General features: G+C 34.9%; 1 protein-coding gene across 1 annotated transcript; it reads right to left on the reverse strand.

Moving 5' to 3' along the window:
- Positions 1-5819: 5819 nt before the first annotated feature.
- On the reverse strand, positions 5820-6701 carry LOC110789133 (uncharacterized). Its single transcript, XM_021993786.1, has one exon. The coding sequence runs from the start codon at positions 6699-6701 to the stop codon at positions 5820-5822; it is 882 nt and encodes a 293-aa protein (XP_021849478.1).
- Positions 6702-23718: the final 17017 nt, after the last annotated feature.

Here is a 23718-nt window from a genome sequence, read left to right on the forward strand (position 1 = left end):
TTCATGTGTTCTAGTTTGGAAAAGGGTTTGCACTTTTCCAAACATCCTTGGACTTGTATAAAGTTGGGGTTTTTGAAGATTTGAAGATGATTGTTGTAAGGAATACTTTTAAGAGTGAAAGCTTTAACTTACTAATCATGTTTTTTGAAATCAAAGCATAAAGATTGAAACTTGAAATTTGTAGAAGGAGTTTGGATGATCATTTGAGGGGGAATTTCAAGTATGAAATCCCCTCAAATATTACTTATTTTTTGACATTTCCTAGTTCAAATGTGTGTATGAACAACATAAGAACATCATAGGAAAACTTGAAATAATAAAGATGGAAACTTTAATTAAATAATGAAAATTTGTATTAGGGATTCGGAATTACCTATTTAGGATTAGATTAGCTTTCCGATTAGTGCTCCCAATTTCTTAAATGTTTGGAATTGTGAAAGAAATTGTAGATTAGAACTTGAATTTCGAGATTACGATGATATGTTGATAATCTTCACCCCCCAAATGCTTGGAAAATGGGGGTTTATATAAGGGATTAATCGGAAAAATTCCAAAAGCCAGTTGCGCCTGGCGCAGGTGTCGTGGCCTAGAATCCGCCAAAGCAAGAATGATGACGCCGTCCTTGCCCTTGTCTTGTATTGCTGTACCTTGGTACGGATTGTACGACGTTGGCACATAGTGATTGCTTGGGGATTAAGGCTTGATTTGTGTCTAAAAACAAGTCGTTTTGAATTTTTATTTCGTGTTTGAACTCGGTTTTACCGGACGGGGCCCGACATGATCGGTTTTGTGGGTCGGCGCCTAAATTTGGATTGCTTAATGTCATTTTGACTGGAAAAGGTCTTGTAAGACCAATGGAGATGTCCATTGGGTGAGATTGTGTTGATTTTGAAATTGAATTTTGGAAATTGAATTTTGGAAATTGAATTTTGTACCGAGTTCCATAATGGGAACGGGCTCGGGAATTGGACTTTGGATTTTGGAATACATTTTAGCAATAGGGACTTCCGCACGGAGTTGTACCAACCATCTAGGAAGGATAATAGTATCGTCATCATCCCATTAGGGAAGACACGATTTAGGTATCTACAGCAGCCAAGCTTTATCTACTTATATATCCCTGGGAAGATTACTTTTTGGAGTTTAAGAAACACAATATGGGATTACCTCTTCTTTAAAATTAAAAATTAAAAAAATGAGGGGTGCATTTCGTTGTCTATGGAAATCTTACTTCCCAATTCATTTAGGGGTCGTTTGGTTGGACCATTTGGAATGGAGTGGGCCAACATTAAATAAAAGGAAGAGTGAAGGGTCAGCCATCCAAGAAATAAACAGTCAAACCCAATACAAGAAGTTGGTTATTAAACAACAAAGTTTGAGACTCAATCACGAGTAAGCACTTAAAATGTGTACGTGAGTTGAGGTTCATCCACATTGATATCTTGGAAGTAGTCTCAAGGGAGCAATTTGTAGGCACAGAAAATTTGTTAACGTGCCACGTTGAATATTATTTAGGTCAAAAGTCAAAGTATTGACTCGGTAATTATTTGACGGTCAATTAAATTAATTAATATGGGTTCATAAATAATCTAACTCATTTAAGTTATTTTAGCCCATTTATCTAATAGTTAAAATCCAACAAAACGGGTGAAAGTTATTTAATGGGTCATGACTACTAAGTCCAAACTATAAGGCCCAATGTACGTCAAAACCCTAAAAATCTCTATATCCTATAAATATAGCTCTTTACTTCATTTGGAGGAGGAGGAGAAAAGACGGCAAAACCTAAAATACTCAAATCTCATCTGTAAATCTAATTTTCTTTTGCTAGGTAAACGAAATATTTAATTTCAACATGTGTGGTTTGCCTAATTGCTTGAAGTCTTTAGAAATGGCAAATAAGTCTTTTTGTGAAACCATCTGTTCCGGTGTTGAAACAATGAGTTTCGTATTGAAGGCCCTTTCGTTGATGTGGAAGATCTTGTTTGATTGATTATGTGGAATCCAAATATACCTGCTTAATGATTAAATTACTAGTCTCGGGGGTGTTTCCGACTAAAGCTCCTCCGATGCCTAAGTAAGCACTTGTTCGAATCTAGAGAGACTTCTCTAGAGAATTGTAAGTGTTAAGGCAATAAATTGGGCATACCTTGATACATGCGCTTTGGCGGCATATATATATTGTTTGTGTAAGGAACGCTACTAGAGAATTTATTGCTAAGTGGGCCTTGGACCACTTGAATAAGGCATGAGCCAATGCTGAGTAGTGGGTAGGAGCTTTATGTTATGTTTGGCCGAGTAGGCTTTTGGGCAATAACCCCAATTAGGAGTCAACTGGATACCCAAACACCATCGAAGTTGCTTTAGTGTACACGGTTTTATATTTGACCTTTAAAAATTTCAAGCACCATTTCTTCCCATTGTTTCTCTTTCATTTTCACTCTACCGATCATGCCCGCACTTATTCACCAAAAGTCAAAATTATAAAAAAAAAAAACCAACAATTTTTGGCATTCAGACATGTGAAGGAGTGTGTATTCATCAAATTGCAAGTGTCTTCATCATATTGCAAATGTCAGTAAGATCTTCTTCAATAAGGCCAGCAGGCCGGGCCCTGGGAATAGGCCAAGAATGTGGTCGCCTAGGGCCTAAGATCGGGAAGGGACTCAAAAACTAGTATGTTAAAAAACAGGATTAGTAAATAATCACGCAGACTTAAACATATATATTAAATTCTTTGGCGTAGTGGTCAGACGCGGGTAAAAGAAAGAAGTAGTTCCGCGGGAGTTCGACTCAGTCGTTTTCCTGCAAATTATGTCTTTATTTTTTAAAACATTTGTATGATTTCCTTTATGTGAACTATGAAGTACTTCGTTGTTTTTTTCTTACTTACTCCCTCTGTCCCGGAATACTACACCGCTTTTTTTATAACACCGTCCGGGATTACTTGCACCGTTTCTATGAATGGTAAAATTTTATTAATATTATATCAACTATCCCCTTCACATGTCACTTTGTGGTCCCATGCACCCTCCTCCCTACGCCCTTACCCCCTTTAAAAAGTTGACACATATCCCTATCTATATTAAAAAAAATACCCTACGTACTATCAACTACCATCTAATTAAATAATAAGTCAATTACTCTGTATTAAACTCTGTGTCGTTCAAAATGCGCGGTTCAAGTATTCCAGGAGGGATGGAGTATATTTTAATTTTAATTTTTTTTCTTCTTTGTCATTTTGTGCCTTTTCTTTTTTGTTTTTCATATGCCTTGTGTATTTGAGTAGTATCAAATTATTGATTTATTGGAAGGCAAATAATAAGTCCCATAGTTAGACATATAGTCCCTCCGTATTTATTTAAGAGATACACTTGGTCGGGCACGGGTATTAAGAAAAAGAATTGAATGAAATAAAGTATTAAAACAAGTGGGGTTGAATAGATATTTTAATAAGAAAAACAAGTGGGGACCATGTCATTTTAGAGAGTGGGAGTGGGGGTGGGGTATAGATATATTATTTAATTTGATGGTGGGGTTGATAAGTTACTAAAAATGGCAAGTGTATATCTTAAATAAATACGGCCGGAAAAAGCAAGTGTATCTCTTAAATAAATACAGAGGGAGTAATTTTTACTTATAGTCTGCAGAATTTTGCAAATTAAATTGGCCGTGCTAGTTTTGACTATGACTAACATTGTTTAAAGATGTTTTAGTGTATAGTTAGACATATATACCTCACATATAGTCATCAAAATAGACATATATTCACTCCCCTTTTATACACATTCTCCTTTTTTGTCTTGATACATATTTGGCAAAGAGCAACTGTAAATACAATTTTTGAAACGGAAGTAGTACCCCATTCGTTCCTAAATACGCCTGTTTTTAAAAATAGCTTTCCTTTATAAGTGTCTTATTCTTATTTTTTAACATACAATTTTCTCACATTTCCATAAATCATGCCTACTTTTTCTTACATTTTTTCCACTTTTCAATCCCCACATCTACTTTTATTGGTACTATATGAATAAACGATGAGTAAACTATACTGGAGGTCCCTAAACTTTGGCAAAAGGAGCAGTTAAGTCCCTCAAGTTTCAAAAGGAGCATTTTAGTCCCTCAAAATGGATGGAATCATCTACTTTTGTTAACACCGTTTCATTTTCCGTTAAGTTCAATAAAATAATAATAAAACCGCTTTAAAGAAAAGGAAAATTAATTTACACGTGTATAAATAAATGAAAACAACTGATTTTAATTATGACTTAGCTTTTTCAACTTACTTAGCTTTTTCATATGGCTTTTTCTCCATTTACACGTTTCACCCTTTATATTCCCTTTTCTAGGTTTTTCCACAACTCTTCCTAATCAAATCGAATTTAGTGAGTAACCCAAGCAAATTTACTTTAAATTTTCAGCAATTATCGCCATAAACTTCAGCTAATTGTTGTTCTTCCACAACTCTAAAGTTTCAAATTCTCTTCTCCCAGATGTCTGCTACTACCACTAGTTCTTCTTCTACCTTTTTCTCTCTCTTTCTCTCTCCTCTTTTATTATGGGATACTGTTGAAAGTGATCTTTAAAGGTGCACGATTATTGTGATCTCAAGCTCAAGTTGATAGATGATTGATGGTGATCATGATGAGGATCAACGATGATGCAGAGTAGCAGTGAAGAAACCAATCAACCATGGGATTTTTCCCTACTTGCAGCCACGAAATACCGAAGAAGAAGAGGAGTAAACTAAGATGGTTCGAGACTTTGAGTAAGAATTAAGAGGCGGAGGAAATTAAACCCCCTTTCAGGAAATCAGCCAAGAGGTGTCCAGAGCTTGTCTAAGCCCACTCAGAGGCTCCGATTGAAAATTCGGAGTCGGGCCCTGTTGTTAAGGAACATCCAGCAAGGTGCTTTGTTTTTGTGGTTGTGAGTATTGGTTCTCGATCGATCGATCGACTTGCTGATTAAACATGAGATTGAAGATGATGATGATGCATGGAGTTTATGGGTTTGAGCTCGGATGAATTTTACCGGAAATGTAAGTTACTTGGGTGTGCACACAAGGTGTTTGATAAATTGTCTCTGAGAAATGTTGTTGATTAACCTATGCTTGTTGGGTGTGTTAATTTGGGGGATTTGATTAGTAGGAAGCGTTGATCCTTTATTTTATTTTATTAAGTGTTGAATAATTTGGGTACAAATTGCTTTGTTAAATACTTTGAACTGCTACTTTGAACTTAAAAGGGTTTCCCTTTATTTAATTATTGTTAATATGTAAAAGTAACTGTTATTTTGTCCTTTTCTGCCTTTTATATTAATTTGCCTTTATTTTTAATTCATTTAACAGACGTTAGTAACAGAAGTCAAAAAGCAGCGGTTTCCATCCATTTTGAGGGACCTAAATGCTCCTTTTGAAACTTGAGGGACCTAACTGCTCATTTTGACAAAGTTTAGGGACCTCCAGACCTATTTACTCAATAAACGATTATCTACTTTATCTTTTCCCTAAAGAACATTCTCATTTAATCATTTTTTTTCTTACACATTTCTCTTTTTTTCTTAAACACATACGTAGTACGGAGTATTTAGGAAGGGGTAGTAGTAAAGTAGCCAAAACATGCTAACCGTAAAGCAAACGAACAATTTATTATTCAATCCGTACAATGAAACAATCGAAAGAACACATACCCTATAGTATTTGGTACATAAGTTTGATCTCTAGCTATTTTGCTAGTCGTACTAATTACACATTGATCAGTTGAAGCATAACGGACGTACTAATTAACCTAACAAGAATGAATTACTGATCGATAGATGAATTAATCTGTTATGAAGAGGTGTTGATGAGGTTGAAGTTGTCTACATAAGTCGAAGTAAACACGATAAAGAAGCTGGCTTGTAGAAGCAACCATACCATTAACAGAACGATCGATATTGTTATTGATGCAGAAATAATTGAGTTGATTCCATTCACAAACTCCAAGCAATCGTCCAAGCAGCAAAAACAACCAGTCAATCTTATGATATGCACTTTCACTAACCCTATCATCTGACCCAAGAAGGCTGTCGACGTCACACTTACGCCTGCAATTGCTGCACTCCGGTAGCGTCGTCGTCGGAGTCAACCACTTCTCAGGAGCAACGCCGCCGTTTAAAGACTTATCTTTCTCTGTTCGAATAAACTCAACAAGTTCTTGAAACTTAGTCTGGATATCATACGTCACTTTATACATTTGATTGCATTCAGAATTCCCGCATTTGAAATCTTTGGAAACGATGAGAATGTGATTTTGTAACAAGTAGTTCAAGGAATGAATCTTGGCTGGTTCCGGTTTGGCATGAGGGTAAAGTGGTTGCGGGTATTCGACTACCTTTTCGACCCATTTTGGTTCATCTTGATGGTTTAAATTTGGGTCAATGAAGTTCAATAAGGTTGGTGTAGATGAACGTGGTTGTTGTTGTTGTTGTTGTTGTTGTTGATTAGGAGTATCAAGAACGAGTAGAGGAGGAGGAGTGTAAGGGTAAAAAGAAGGGTTGTTATGGCTTGAGCTTGAGCTTGTTGATGATGGAGGACTGTTGTTATCATGATCTTGTTGATGATGATGAAGATCTTCATCTTGCTGAAGAATGGCGAGAGAAAGTTGAGGATCGGATTCGTTCAAATTATTAGAATTGCTGCTTGACTCATTCTCACCCTCCATTGCTCAACTCAACTCAACAATAAAACTAAGCAACCGCTCAAAAAAGTTTGTTGAGAACCAACTAACAAACTCACAGAAACTTAATCTTGGATTTTCTTTAACAAATTCTGACTGGCATTGAGTTATGCATGGATTATTCATCCTTTTATACACTTCTGTATTACTCGTTAGATTAATGTCGGTTTCTGATTTTGCAATTTTTTTTTTTAAGGGTTTGTGATTTTTCATTTTAATTAAATATAAAATGCCGATCATTAGTTGTTGCAAAAGGTCTTGCGCGCACAAGGTGTACAATAAATTTATCGCACACTAAAGTAACTTTTACCTAATTTTTTTGCAACTTTTACTATGTTTTGGTTAACTTTTATATTACGAAAAAAAATTGATGGATTAACATTTTAAAAGGTTAAATGATTAGTTTTTATACATTATTAATGATTTTAAATAATTTTTTTTATTAAAATGAAAAAACAATTATCAATAAAAAATAGATAACTTTTACGTATATAAGGGTAACTTTTATGTACTTTGAGTCAACTTTTACTTCGGTGTACAATATTTATTGTACACCCCTTGTAAATAAGAATTTGTGTAGTTGCTGATCATTTTACTCGTAAGATAAGTATCCACTTTTTTAAATTTATAAAATTGTAATTCAAGAAAATTATGATCTTTTTATGTGAAAACAAGATTTTAATAAAATTGTCAAATTCGGTTTCTTGTGATTTGTTAAATATGACAATTTCCTACGACTACTTTAGTACAAATTTAGAACTTCTTTTATATTTTTTTCCCTAACTCGTAATAATTTTCTTACTAGAGACGGAGTTGAGTTTTATTATTTTGTGCTTTGTTTGGATTGAATCATGAAATAAAAAAATAAGTACTTATATTATTCATGTTGGTTTAGAAAATTGGCAACAAAAACTGAAAACTATTTTTTGTGATTTTGATATTTTGGTTTTTAGTTTTGTAAAAAACAGAAAATTTGAAACAAAAAACGATATCAGATCGAACCAGTTCTCCGGTAACAATTCATTCTAAGATAATAAGTTGGATCTTTTACTAAAATGGGTACTTTTACAATTTTATTTACCAAAATAACTATCTTTTTATTTAATTTCCCAAACAAGCTATTATTTGGATTTTAAATTAAAAACCAATAATCCGGTTTGAGTGCTTTTTTTTATTATTGAACTCGTCTAAGCTTATTTATAACAGCGAGCCATTTTGAGTCTTTTTTAAAGATAGTGAACCAGTTTTAATTTTTAAAAAAATTGAACCGGTTTGAGTTTTTTTTAATAGTGAACAAGTTTGGTTTGAGTGTTTTTTATAAAATTATTAAACTGATTTGGGTTATGAATAGGCCCAATTTTATTCAATGTTCCGAATTTTGGTTTCGATTCTAATAAGAAACTGAAACTATTTTTAATTGCATTTGAAAATCGTGGTTGGGGTTGCCTACTAGTTGGAGGTGATTTAAAGTCTGGAAATTGATTCACTTGCATTCTTATTGCTATTCTATCTATTACTATATACTAAAAGAGACACCAGGAATGACACGTGTCATTCCCTGGTGCGATTTTTCCCGACAAAATATTTTTTATTTTTTTACTTTAAAATAAATAAATTACATTACGTTTTTTTTTAGGAAACTAAGATAAAAATATATTTTAATTACCATAGATGTGTACTGCATAATATATTATTGGAGGAAAGCTAAATCAATATTATTTTTTCCTTTATGATATAATTTTATTTATGTATTATTATAACTTTTTAATCTGATAAGAAATATAAAAAAATATTGATAAATGAACTTCTAATGTTAGTCTACTATTAATAATATAATACATGGTAACTGGTAAGTAAGAATGTTAATTAAAATAATAATACATGGTAAGTAGACTAACATATAAGTTTATTTATCAAGATTTTACTCAATTCAAAATATGTTGTATTGGACTAACTCGGTTATGCTCGGGTCTTTTCGAAAATTAGTCTTGAGTCATTCAGGTTTGGTTAACGTTGTTAGATCGTTCTACGTACAAGTAAACGACTATAATTTTTAACTTTGTTTGGTAATATGCAAATTTAGTTCATTTGAATAATTTTTTACACAATTTTGAATTTATACTTTTTCATATATCCTTTTTACCTTCATGTTTTCCTAATATCACAAGTCTTTTAGTTACTATTAAAATAATAAATTGTTTTAGTAGTAGTCGTGCGTTGCACGGGCCTTAAACTAGTATGATATATAAAAGTTCTGATTCTTGCAGATTAATTAAATTGTCTACTTGAGCATATTTGAGAACTGTATATTTCATCTGCAGAAACTTTTTGATGAGACCTCCTTACAGGTGCGTGTAGGTAAGACCGGGTGAACAACCACGCGCGCGTGGCTTCACGCGCGGTATAAATTGAAAATTTTAGACCAGGTTATCACTTTCCCCTTCTCTCTTCTTAACCTCTTTCTCTCTCCTCCAAAAATCTCTGGATCTTTGCCCCCTCTCTCCTCCAAAACCCAGGCACCTCACCACCTCGTCGATGTCCCTCCAAAACCCTAGCCACCTTCATTCTTTCTTCTCCTCCTCGTCGCCGTTGGAAGATTCGTAACCACAGATTCCGACTGTCTTTAGCCTCTTCACCGTCGTCGTCGCCTCCTCGCCGTTGTCTCCTCACCATCACCTCCTCACCGTCACCTCCTCGTCGCCTCCTCTCAGAAACCCTAGCCACCTTTATTCTCTCTTCTCCTTCCTCAATATCCTCCATCTCTCCTCTTCGCCGTCGTTGGAAGATTCGTGACCATGGATTCCGACTGTGTCTAGCATTGTCGTCTCCGCCGCCAATGTCGTTGAAGTTTTTAGGTTTTTGATTTTTTGAATTCAGTCTCGCCACCCATCACGGTGGATTCGGTGATGGTGAATTAGGCAGGGGCGAGGAAGTCAGAGTGAGGAATGGAGTCACAAGCCTCCATGTGGATGTATTTAAGTGGATTGCAAGAAATTTCAGAAATTTGAAGTACTCCAATAGTTTTTTGTATAGATTTTGGTTTTAGTTATAATTTTTTTTTATTTAGTAATGAAATAAAGTGCTTTAGTTATCTTTTTGCATTTTATTTTTGGTTATAAGCAACAAATTATCAATATCTTTTGATGTCATTTTTTTGAATATGTGAGATTTGATTTAATAGATGAAGTTATACATTTATATTAACTAAAACTTCTAAAATATTAACTAAAACTCAAAACAATTTAACACTAAAACTCAAAACAATTTAACTAAAACGCAAAATAAAGAAACTAAAACCGCTGAAATCTTAACTAAAGCTCAAAAAAAATTAACTAATCCTGATTTTTTTTAAACTAAAAATATGTAACTAGAACTCAATTTTTTTTTTGAAATGCTAACTAAAACTTCAAAAACCATAACTAAAACTCGAAAAATCCTAACTAAAACTCAGAAACCTTAATTGGTTTCATTGTTTTAACTAAATCGTTCCATTGCTTAATGAATTGGTTCTATTGCTTTAACTAAATCGTTTCGTTGCTTAACTAATATGTTTCATTACTTAACTAATTGAATTTCAAACTTAACTAATTGGTTCAATTGCTTAACTAATTGAATTTTAGGATTAACTAATTGGTTTAATTGATTTTAACTAAATCGTTTCATAGCTTAACTAATTGGTTTCATTGCTTAACTAATTGAATTTCAAACTTAACTAATTGGTTCGATTGCTTAACGAATTGAATTTCAGGCTACTAATTGGTTTCTTTGCTTTAACTAAATCGTTTCATTGTTTAACTAATTGGTTTCATTGCTTAACTAATAGGTTACATTACTTGACTAATTGAATTTCATGTTTAACTAATTAGTTCCGTGCTTAACTAATTGGTTTCAATGCTTCACTAATTAGTTTCACTGCATAACTAACTGGTTAAATTGTGTAACTAGTTGGTTTCATTGATTAACTAATTGAATTCTAGACTTAACTAATTGAATTTCATGCTTAACTAATTGCTTTCATTGCTTAACTAATAGGTTACGTTACTTGATTAATTGAATTTCAGGTTTAACTAATTAGTTCCAATGCTTCACTAATTAGTTCCATTGCTTAACTAAGTGGTTCTGTTGCTTACTAATTGAATTTTATGTTAACAAAAAGAATTTCACGAAATCATGACTAAAACTCAAAAACTCTTAACTAAAATCTAGAAATTGAATCTTTAACTAAAAAGAATTTATTGATTAACTAATTGAATTCCAGACTTAACTAATTGAATTTCATGCTTAACTAATTGCTTCAATTGCTTAACTAATAGGTTACATTACTTGACTAATTGAATTTCAGGTTTAACTAATTAGTTCCAATGCTTCACTAATTAGTTTCATTGCTTAACTAAGTGGTTCTGTTGCTTACTAATTATTTTATGTTAACAAAAAGAATTTCACGAAATCATAACTAAAACTCAAAACTCATAACTAAAATCTAGAAATTTACTCTTTAACTAAAAAGAATTTATTGATTAACTAATTGAATTCCAGACTTAACTAATTGAATTTCATGCTTAACTAATTACTTTCATTGCTTAACTAATAGGTTACATTACTTGACTAATTGAATTTCAGGTTTAACTAATTAGTTCCAATGCTTCACTAATTAGTTCCATTGCTTAACTGAGTGGTTCCGTTGCTTACTAATTGAATAGTTCCGCTGCTTTAACTAAATCGTTCCATTGCCTAACTAATTGGTTATGTCGCTTAACTAATTGAATTTTAGACTTAACTAATTCATTACATGCTTAACTAATTGAATTTTACATTTAACTAATTGGTTGCATTGTTTTAACTAAATCGTTTCATTGTTTTACTAATTGGATTCATTGCTTAACTAATTGGTTCCATTATTTAACTAATAGAATTTCAGGCTTAACTAATTGGTTCAATAACTTAACTAATTGAATTTCAGACTTAACAAATACTTTCTTTTTACCTGTAAACTTATTGGTTCCAGTGCTTAACTAATTAGTTCCAGTGGTTAACTAATTGGTTCAAATGCTTAACTAATTGGTCCAAATACTTAAATAATTGATTTCATTGATTAACTAATTGATTGTATTGCTTGACTAATTAGTTTCAATACTTAACTAATTGAATTTCAGGCTTAACAAATACGTTCTTAATATCTGTAAACTTATTAGTTTCAATGCTTAACTAATTAGTTACATTGGTTAACTAAGTCGTAATGTTGTTTAACTAATTGATTTCATTGCTTAAAAATTTGTACCTTAACTAAGTCGTAATATTGTTTAACTCTGAATTTCGTTATGTAAAACTAAAACACATAACTAAAAATCAAAAAATACTAACTAAAACCAAGAAAATTGTAACTAAAACCAAAAGAATCTTCACTAAAAGTCGGAAAATATTAAATAAAACTAAAAATCACAACTAAAACAAAATAATTCTTAACTAAAACAAATTTATTCTTAACTAAAATTATTACTCATAAATTCTCTACTAAAACTCAAAAATTCTTAACTAAAACAAATTTATCCTTAACTAAATATAACAAAGTCATAACTAAAATAAAAATTGACATAAATACAAAAATATAACTAAACAATTTTATTTCTTAACTAAAATGGATTTTTTCTTAACTAAAACAAAATTCAACATAACTAATACGAAATTAACTAAAATTATTACATAAGATCATTAACTAAACCCTAAAAGTAGTCGGAGATGAACAAAGAGGCAGAGAGAAACCCGGGCGGCCATTATGAACTCTGTCAAGGCATCGAAGAGACATCCCCTAAAAGTCGCAGGAGAACAACAATATCGACCAACAACAATCGTTGCTTCTACAGCTTTGTTCCTGCAGCATGTGGTGGTGAGTGGTGTGCCTGTGCCTGTGCCTGTGCCTGTGCCTGTGCTTGTGCCTGTGTGCATGTGCTTGTGCTTGTGCCTGTGGACGTTATGTTTCCTGCAGTGCTGGAAAACATCAAACAATTTACTCAATGGTTTGAATGACATCTAAACAATAATAACACAAACGTTTTAACTCAATACAGTGCCATCTTGATACCAATCTCAACATCTAGATAACTCAAGACAGTGCCTCTATCTGGAACATGCACTCTGTGTATGTAATAATGAAACCAAATTGAACTAGACTGCAACACAAAACAACCAACACTTGCAGTGAGCACATAATAATAACTAGCAACTTGTTTCGTAATATGACTTGAATTTCAATCCATTGGACACTCTGTTAAGTTTGCGAAAATGTCAAGCAAAAGGAGTGGAAGAAATCCATATACAATTTCTGCAACTAGTTACTAGAAAGGAGAAAATATTTACAACATCCAAAGATCAGATAAGACAACAGAAGAGAGGAGGACAACTACAACATTATGATAATGCAAGTGCTTAAACAATATCATTTTTTCAATCCCGAACAACATAATCTAAGTCTATTATTCAATTGATCCAACTAGAAATTGCAAAATCAAGGAGAAAAGGCAGTAGAAACCTAGAAAACGCAATCGAGATGAAATTCAAGCTCAACAGATCCACAATCAAATTACATAACACACCATCAAGCCTAAAACATCCAGAAACTCCTAATTGCATAAAATTCAGAAGAAAAACAACCAAATTGCAACCAATTCAATCTAATCGACACAAAAATCCTAAAAGAATGACCAGAAATATGCTCACAAATCTTAAAAGATCCTCAAAATATGCCTCACATCAAGAAGTGGTGGCAGCGGCGGATTCAAAATGAGGAGAGAAAGCGAGAGGTACCTTGAGACGGAGACTCCGTCGTCGACAACGAGGCTCTTCCCCGTCCTTCGGCTCACCGATTTGAATAGCAAGTGAAATCGATATTGAAAGATCAAAAAAATTCGCCGCAGCTGCGCCATTCATCGGAACCGGCCAGTTCTCCGACACGTTAAATGACGGTGTCTCATCCATTAAGCGGCCTCCGTTGTAGCCTCAACCGCCACCTCCTCCGCTGTGGTATAACGTCAGATAACATCAAATCAATAAAAATTCCCGATCGAACATTCAAATCACATGATCTTAAAAATAAAAAACCTAACTAAATGAAGAAGAATAACGGATAGACATGGAGAAATACCTCAAGAGGCAGCGGCGATTCTCGAATCTCGATAAGCAGCGGCGGCGAGATGAAAAATCAGAATGGCCGCGGTGGATCTTGCGGTGGCCGGTCAGCAATGAGAGAGATCGCCATCGTTTTCTGAGGAAGAGCGATCCCTGTTGAGGAGGAAGAAAGATCGCCATGAAATTAGGGTTTGAATCTTTGAGAGAGGTTGAGGAGAGAGAAAAAACTACAGAGACGTGAGGAGAGAGAAATGGAAATGAAAAATAAATGAGAAAATAGTATATATATTTTCGAATTATTTAGAAAGCAAGGCTGACGTCAGCATCCACGTTTTAAAAGGTGGTTTCTTAGGTGACAGCAAGGCGGTCTTTCCGGTAAGACCGTCTTTTCTAAAAGTTTGTATTTCATCTGTTATTTGAATGCGTACGGGTGTCTTATTTTCTACCTTTCTTTGGTTCATTACCCATTTATGTCATTCCTTTTTTCTTAAGTATCCAATTTTACTGGGAATACATGTTGTGTTGGACAAATATTAGGGGAAGTGGTTAGTTATGGAGTTCTCATATTTAAGTCTATGGAGTTCTTAAATTTAAGTTTAAAGGTTTTAATGTTTCTAAAGTTCTTTTTAGTAAAAAAAAAAAAAACGGTTCACTAAATGTATTGAAAAGAAAACAAATAAAACCAGTTTAAAGTTTTTTTTTGCCTCAAAGTCATAATAGTCTTTTTCAGTAAATAAATAGTAGCTAGATTGGGAAATAAAATTCAAAAGTAGCCATTTTGGTAAATAAAATTATAAAGGAAAAAATACTTTAAATAATCCAACCTTTTGAAGAATTTTCTTTAATAATTCAACCTTTGAATTATTATCTAATAATCCAAGATTTGAACCCCATTAACTTTTATTGACCCCAATTGACTTGAAACCGGCTAAAAAGGTAAATTTTTTTATTTTTTTCTACCTCCTCCATCTCCTTCTTTCTCCTTCATTAAACCCACCATGGAAACATCCTTAAACTTAAGTCCATCCCCAAATGCACCACCACCGCTACACCTATTGCTAGCCTCCAAAGCGAGCTTAGAAACCTCCCATCTACCTCCCCCTCCGCCGCCCTCGCCCTTTGTCTCTCCTCATCTTCTTCGATGCTTCCCAACACCATGATCGACCAAACTAAACTCTAACTGCCGATTCTAAAATCGTTTCAAAATCTTTCATCCACAACAATAAGGAATCCTCAAATCCCCCAAAATTTGAAATCAAATTCAAAGATTTGCAGCGATATTTTGGGTTCTTCACCGTCAATTCAACCCCCACATTCTCCTGGGTGACATCCGTACTTATAATGTGTTCCTTTGTCTCTAATTTGGACTAAATAAACTGATGATGGTTTTTTTTTTGGGTGGAGGGAGGTGCGGCGGAGGGTTTAAAGGTCAGGAAGATGCTTAATTTGATGGAGGGATCTTGTCAATTGATGATTTTGATGGTTATAATAATGAATTGATGATGATGATGATAATGGTGGTTTCAGATAATTCATAACATTTCCAGAATTGGACAGGAACTTAGGAATGCTATGAAGTGAGGTCCTAGGACGAAGGAAAGAAGAAAGAAAAAACCATAAAGAAAAAAAAGGAAAGGAGATCATTAAATATTTATTAAAATAAGTAAACTGTAACGAATTGTAGTATAACACGTACATAGGTTACCTGCTATATTGGGTTGATGACCTGCTAGGTGCAATAAAAGTTAATGGGGTTCAAAGCTTAGATTATTAAATAATGATCCAAAGTTTGCATTATTAACGAAAAATCGTCAAAATGTTGGATTATTTAAAGTAATTTTTTCAAGTGTAAAAGTAGTCAGTTTGATAAAAGATCCTATTAAGTTACAATATTAATGGTCAAAGTTTTCATAATTTGACCTAGAACAATTACAATGGGGCAATTTTTTTTTAAAGACGGAGGTGTAGTTTATAATGCTACCTCTAAATACTAATACTCCGTAGAAAAAACGTACATTTAAAGCATCTCTGTTACTGGGAGGGGTATAACCGTATAAAAAGAGGAGAGACCTTGTAAAATTGAAAGAAGAGAAGAGAGCGACAACTTTCTTGCACAAAACTCACTCAAAAATGGCGTTTTTACTACCAGTTGCAAGACGCCCGGGCTCTAAACTAAGAACAACTCCATTATTCTCCACAAAAATCAGATCAATTTCGACTTTAAGCTCAGGTTTTGGGGCTAACAATCAGTCCAGATTCAAGTTAGAAATTTCAAAGCAGCTAAGGAAACAATGTTAAAGGACCCTGTTTTTGAAAGACCTTTTGATTGTGGCTGGAGAATAATCATGAGATTGAAATTCCAGATTTCAATTAATCAATTTGATATCCACCATTTTCTGCTCGGTAACAACATTACTTTGCTTCAGATTATATTTCTCATTCGATACATATCATTTCTATTTTCTTGTTCTGGGTAAAACATTAAATTCCCCATATTTTATTTCTAAGGGGTTTTTATTGGGATTGGGTTTTTTGGTTTTTGTTATAGTTACATTAAAATTTACCAATTTTTTTTTGCCAATAACTTAAATCAATGACTTGTGAACTTGACTAGATTTGTTGCGTTTCTGTTTTTTTTTTTTTGGTTTAAAAGAGTTACTTCATCTGATTAAGGCTTCAAAATATACATCATAAGTTTGTGTTGATTTCGTCAGCTTGCACTCCGTGTGGAACAAAAATACAACCATTCAAGGCATAATTATTAGTTTGAGATAATCTTTCCAAAAACGAAATGTCATTAGATGATGAGATTATACTAGTTTTGCATGGAGGAGGGGTTAAACTAGTTCCACGATGCAACAGACTCAGCCGGGCCTTGGCTTTCCTTGCCACATGGTCCACTTCCTTCAGCTCCTCTCTTTTTCTAGATCTCAAACAAATGCTTCTTTGACGTCTTAGGATGTCCCTGCATTTTCCATAAAGGTTAGATAACCAAGTAGTGGTAACTTCCTCATCATTTATGCTGTCAACTTCCACTTTGCATTCAGAAATTATTAGGACTCCTTGCCACTAGTTAACACAGGTCCATGAGATTGCAAGCATGATGGCTTGAGTTTCTGCAGCAGTAGGTGAGACTGATGTGGTTGTGCCAGCCACTCCATCTAAGTATTTGTTGTTCTTGTCCCTGCAAATAATGTCATAGGATGCAAGCAGAGATGTGGAGCAGTATGTGGCATCTACTTTCAAACTGAAGTTAGTTTGATCTATCATGCCTTAGGAAAACTTGCATTGGTCTGCTGTTCAGGATATGTGTTTGGTCATTTTGGGGGAATTCTTTGGCTAGATTTATGGTTTGTACAGTCCAAAACAGAATGGGTTTGTTCTCTTTCTGGAAGATCCACAGGTTTCTTCTAAGCCAAATTCTCCACATGCCAAAACTGAAAATAGTAGCATGTTCTAAGTTTAAATCATTGATCATTTTTCTTTCTAACACATTTTTCAAAAACCAAGTGGTTGTCCTAGGGAAACTGGATCAGTAGGATTGAATTTGGGGATAAATTTGACATTAGTCCAAAACTCAGCTGCCCTAGGACAGTTAATGAATAAAAATGTTCCATGGTCTCAGGGGCATGAGACAGAATTGGAAATATCCCATAGGGATGATATGTCTGCTAGCTAAATGATGAGATGTGGGCAACCTGTTCCACATGCATAACCATAAGAAGAACTTTATCTTAGGGGGGAACCTAGATTTCCACATGGAAGTCCACTCTCTTTCTATGACTGTTTGAGGAAACTTGGAGGTCCAAATGTGATCATAGGCAGTTTTAGTGTCAAAATGGTGTCCTTGTGACAGGGAGCAAAAGGGGTATCTTTGCCAAATGTGGGTAAGGGAATTACATTGATCTAGTGGACCAGATATGTTGGTAATCCACAGGAGATACTGCTTAAGTTCCAATGGCCACTATTGATGATGGTGCTAAGAGGAAGAGCCTCCTCTCCTCTACCTAAAGGGCCAATAACTAAAGATCTAAAGGGTCCCTTACCTCAATTGTCATTCCATAGATTGATATGGTTGCCATCCCCTATACACCATCTTGTTAGTGTACTGTACAGGTCCCACCCTCTTCCTACATTTTGCCATATATGGGATCCAGTTTTAAATGAGGCGGGGAACACCCTATTCATGACATACTTTTCCTTAACCAGGTTAGTAGCTAGGTTATAAATAGAATTGAACTTCCAACACAGCTTGGTCATAGCTACCTGGTTCATGAACATTGCAGACCTGATGTTTTAGCCTCCAGCAATGGGTTCACTACAAATCTTAAGCTAGGCTATTAGGTGCACTTTCTTATTTTTAGAATCAGATCCCCATAGGAACTGGGCACAAGTTTGGTCTATTTCATGGAAGGTCTTCTTAGGAAGAGAAAGAACTTGCATGGAGTAGCTTGCTATTGCAGGGAGGGTGGATTTGATGAACACTAGTCTTCCTTCTTTGGATAGGGTTTTGGCCTTCCAAGAGTGCTTTAAGGGGGTCTAGGTCAAACACTACCCTTCCTACCTCCTCAATTGTGTTTGGTTGGTCTATTCTGATGGTATTAAGATAATGGTGATTGTCACACAGAGGTATAGTGGGTACTGATGAGAACAGGTTTGAAAAGTATGTCACTATATGTGGGACTAACTCCTCACCCTCAATGGTTTCACCCACTTCTGAATTTAGGGAGGTGATTTTGTTTCTTCTTATCCTTACAATGACAGACTTGTGGAAATAGCCAGTGTTTTGGTCCCCACATTTGATCCAATTGGTTCTTGCTCTAGTTATCCAATAGGCTTCCTCTTGTTCTGAAATGAGATACATCTCCTTAGAGAGTTCCTCATTCAGTTCAAGCGGATGCCTACAGGTTGGTCTAGATTTAAGGGCTTTTGGGATCCCATTTAATCTAGCAGACATGAGCTTTCTCTTTTTAAAAATATTGCCAATGTTTTCCTTTACCCAAGCAAATATATTTTTGGATAAGAGGCCAAGTTTATCCACAAACTCAATATTATCAAGTGTTCCAATTTAAATCCACCATGTTTGAAAATCCAGGTTGGGAGTACCACATGGGCTCCATTTTAAAAACACTGTGAAGGGCTGAGGGGGGTAAAGACACTGGTTTGGACACCAGTTTGATAAGGTTATGATCAGAGGTGTTTTTGGGGAGAGTGTGGACAGTAGTTGTAGACACCTACTCTTGTCCCCATTCCCGCAAGGGAAAGGTTAGATGATAAAGCATAAAAACTCCACTTGACAACGCATCTCCTATAAAATAAACGAATCTCGATTCCCCATTTCATTTCACCCGAAACCTGCTGTTTATGGAAACCTGCTAAAAATAGTAACTGCTGTAAAAAGTAGCGTCTAAAAGTGGCAAATCATAAAAGATAGAAACCTGTCAGAATTAGGTGTTGCATTCCAACATAAATCCTAAATGAGATAGAAAACCGCGAGAATCCTATTCCTAATAGGATTCGGAAATAAGAGTTACGTATTAATCAAAATCCTAACGAGCCTAGAGTTCGTAACGGGCCCAGACGCATTCCGTCACAAAATTGATACGTGCTAAAAGACTCGAATTAATCTCAAACTCTACGGATTTCAGGAAGCCGAATCTGACAAAGAATTCGGCCCAGACATCACTCTCAAGGCCCAGAGCTGGGCGCCGAAATCTTTGACGCCCAGCCCTGGGCGTTGAAATTACATGGATCTCTATTTTCAACGCCCAGCCCTGGGCGCCGAAATATTTGACGCCCAGAGCTGGGCGCCGAAATTACCTGGGACGTGTTTTTTCCTAATTCTTTACGGATTAGAACTCTGCAATTCTATCTTTCCACGAACTCTTCCCTATAAATAGGCCCCTAGTTTCGACGTGAAAGAACACACAACAACACATAATATATTCTGAGTATTGACTCTAAACCCTTAGCCTAAGCCTCTCGCTGCGAAAGTGTTCACGCGTTCTGTCGCAATCGATCCATAAATCGAACAGAACGTATCCTGTCCCATAATTGAGATTCGTTAAATAAAAAGGAGAAATAGCAAAGTCAAAGTGGTTAGTTTTCTGAGAACCGTGACGCACCTCTCAAGGGTGCGTCGTAATGTGTCCCTTTTCGATGATTTAACTGCTTTCCTCGCCCTTTTTATGAACTGTTAAACTAACCTAATATGATTGTTCTATCACGCCTAACAAATATAATATTTTTGGGAAATCGGATTATCATGCTAGGTCCCTTAATGCTATTTAAATCAGATAATCACGATCGAATTAGTATTATATGTTGCATATTGCTAAAATCAATTCAGATTAGTTTAATAGTTAACGCATGTCCCTTCAATTATTTATGCTGAGCTAGTAAGGATATCCTGCCTCTGGAGTTATCGACGAGCGAATTACTCCTCTCGGTAGTTACATTCCCCCGAACCTTCAATCTCAACCTTGCGGGTGTATATTGAGAGATCCCCACACCAGAGATCACAAGGGAACCTACGGCCGTCGTGGTCAAACATAATTGCACTCCCTTTATGCCACGATAACCGGGTTTTGTCAGTTTTTCTAATTGTTGTTAAAAACTGAATGGCGACTCCTATATTACTAGTCAATTGGGTGTATAGTCACAGGAAATCCAATTACACTTGATTGAATAAAAAAGAATCGTCACACCCACGAGGGACAAGGTCACGCATTAGCCTCGCGCTTTTTCGACCCCCTCACAGTAGTAGAAGGAAAAACATCAAGTCAATGCATATTGACCCAAGCTATATCTAACCTCTAGCAGCAGTAGTAGTATAGCAGTAGCAAGAGTCTTAAGTTTGTGTTACACAGTAGTACGTTCCTACTGACCAGAATCTGGCCAGAATCTGAACAGACCAACAGATTTTAGACTGAACAGACCATCAGATTAGAATCTGAACAGACCATCAGATTAGAATTTGAACAGACCCCAACCCAAAACAAAGAACAAATCATCCAAATGAGCAGAACAAACAAAAAGAAATGCAGTAATTCTGCTTCAAATTTATGAACAGGGACAAGAAAAGCATCGGGGACAAGAAAGGCAGGTATAATGAAGTAGTTTACAAACCATGTTGTCGTGCAGAACTACTTTCTCCTTGGTTATCCGGTAGAACAATGGCAGACATTGGACGCTTAGATCCTACACGGTCTTTTTCCAACTGGTGTACTTCTTGTTGTAGTTGTTCTGCTTCACTTGGATTCATATTTTGCTGCATCATAACGAAATCATCCATTTCCATTGCCGGACATAGTGGCTGCTTCTTATTCTTACAAGGAGGTTGTTCTTTAGTCCTTTCTTTCTATAACATAAAGATCAAAAGTAAGTGCAACAAACACATTTATCATAAATAAATTAAACAAAAAAGAATTTGATTTTAAAAGATCAACATTACAACCTTCTTTGACGTTGAAGCTTGTTTTACTACATTTGCATTTGGAGAAATACCAAACTCATCGTCATCACTTTCACTTTCGGGTACGTAATCTTGGTCATTCTCTTGAGGGTTAATGTTCTCCTTCTCTTGTCTAAGGGCCTTATTCTTTGCCTCTAGTTGAATAGCATATTTCTCTAGCCCAAATTCCCTAAATCTCTGAGCATTTTTTTTCTAAATTCTTTTGCCTTGCTTTCTCATACGGTGTTAGTTCAGATGATGACGATGGAGCAAATTTAGAATTTTTGAACCCTTTTTTCTTTTTCTCTTTTAATCACTGCAGGAAAAGAAATACCAAAAGATTAGTCATAGTTAGCGAAACTGAAAAGAAACATAAATTATTGTGAAAAAAATGAAAGCGATAAATAAAATTCCTCCGAGCATCGAAAACTTGCACAAACTACACACTTAGTTATGCTTGGGATTGTTGAGACAAGTATCTCTAGTAGCTTTAAAATCCGCTTTTATCGCAGAAAAATGCCTGAACATAACAAGATTAAACTTGAATGGTATTAAAAATTACATCATACAAAACACAATTATGAATCCACAACAAGCCACACTCGTAGAAAAATAGCATCAACACACTATTAAGCAACAACCAGAAGAACATCAAATAATTTTGGGACATCGTTACTAGCTTCTAATTAATCAATGACATAAAACAAAATAATAGCATATAAGAATGTTTGATGGTCAAAAGAAAAGGCAAAATTATAAAAATAATATATTTAAGAAACTGCAATCCTTTAAGTATCCTTAGTTTTACCCTTGTGACTCAGAATCCAGGATATCATCGGTAGCTTCCATCCAATCCCAATCTGTATCATCAAAATCATCATCATCTGCAGGGTCATTTCCATCATCACTATCTAATAACTAATCAATTTCTACAGATCACACATCACTGCCAGCACTTGCATGAATATCAGTTGTATCAACAGTAGGAGCATTATTACAACTGAAATTAATAGGCTCAAAAATCTCTTCTATTACCCCGTAGTAGGTAACATCTCCATCAATAGGATTTTGATCCCTTGAGCTTGCGAAACTTGAAGTTAGGGCTGTTAAAGTGACTCCACTATTTTGAGTCTTTAATTGTGAATCACGATCCCTTGTGTTAAACCTATAACCATTGATAAAATACCCAGAATACCTCCTAGCCTTAGGGTTAGGACCCTTGGCCAACCAGAAAAGTTCGCCCTGAACTTGTTCCCTTGTAACCCTCTCTTGAAACCAATCAATAAAATCATTCATATGACTTTGTGAGCTAGTCCACCTACGCTTTCGACCTTGTTGACTACTCACCCAATTTTTGTGTTCTCTGTAAAAAATAAAAAATAAATAAATAAATAAAGAACATATATATAGACATATTTACACAATATTTAATATCTATTGCACTAAGTATAATCTGCAATCTTAAAAAAAACGGAATCATCTAGGAAAATAGAAGTTGGTTATATTCAGAAGGAATCAGAAGTAACTTCCAGGAACGATATTTTCAATTAAATAAAAAGAAGTTAAACTCAAAGACGAACAAGGAATTTCATCGAATAATAAAAGAAATCAGATTCTGGTTAACCTATTGTTTAGAGAACTATGCTACATATAATAGAAGCTATGAAAAGTTGCTGCAAAACAACCGTAGCTGCTGCAAAACAGCAGCAGAACAACAACAGAACAACAGCAGAATGGCAGCAGAACAACATCAAGATGGCAGTAGCTGCTGCAAAACAGCAGTAGCTGCTGCAAAATGGCAGTAGCAGTAGCATTATAGAAGCAGAACAGCAGTAGCATTACAGAAGCAGAACAACAGTAGAAGATGCAAAACAACATTATCAGAAGCTTAAAAACAAATATACATGTAAAAGGAAATCTTACTCGATGTATTGTTCAGTGGTTGCATTGTTGCAATTGAAGAGGACATATCTATGAGCTTGCTTCAAACTTTAGAAGTCTAATAAGAATCCCTTTCCTTTGCTTTTCCTTCCAATAGGATGTCCTCCCTTAGGGAAAATAGAAGATTTTTCTTCTGCTTTATTCATTGCGAACTTTCTAGCACATCTTCTGTCCAATCTAGTGTTCACGCCTTCACGTAAATATCGAGAAATAAATGTCAAGCATTCCTCCATCATATATCCTTAAGCTATACTTCCTTCGGGAAAACACCTATTTCGAACATAGGACTTCAACCTACCAAGGTACCTTTCAATAAAGTACATCCAGCGATATTGTACAGGACCACCAAATTTGATTAACTCCACTAAATGGACAGGTAAGTGCATCATAACATCAAAGAAAGCTGGTGGAAATATCATTTCAAATTGACAAATTATCTCAACAAATTCAGCAGCTAACTTGTCTAATTCTTTGACATCAAGAACT

Source organism: Spinacia oleracea, chromosome 2 (assembly GCF_020520425.1).
Source record: "Spinacia oleracea cultivar Varoflay chromosome 2, BTI_SOV_V1, whole genome shotgun sequence".
NCBI classification, from domain to species: domain Eukaryota; kingdom Viridiplantae; phylum Streptophyta; class Magnoliopsida; order Caryophyllales; family Amaranthaceae; genus Spinacia; species Spinacia oleracea.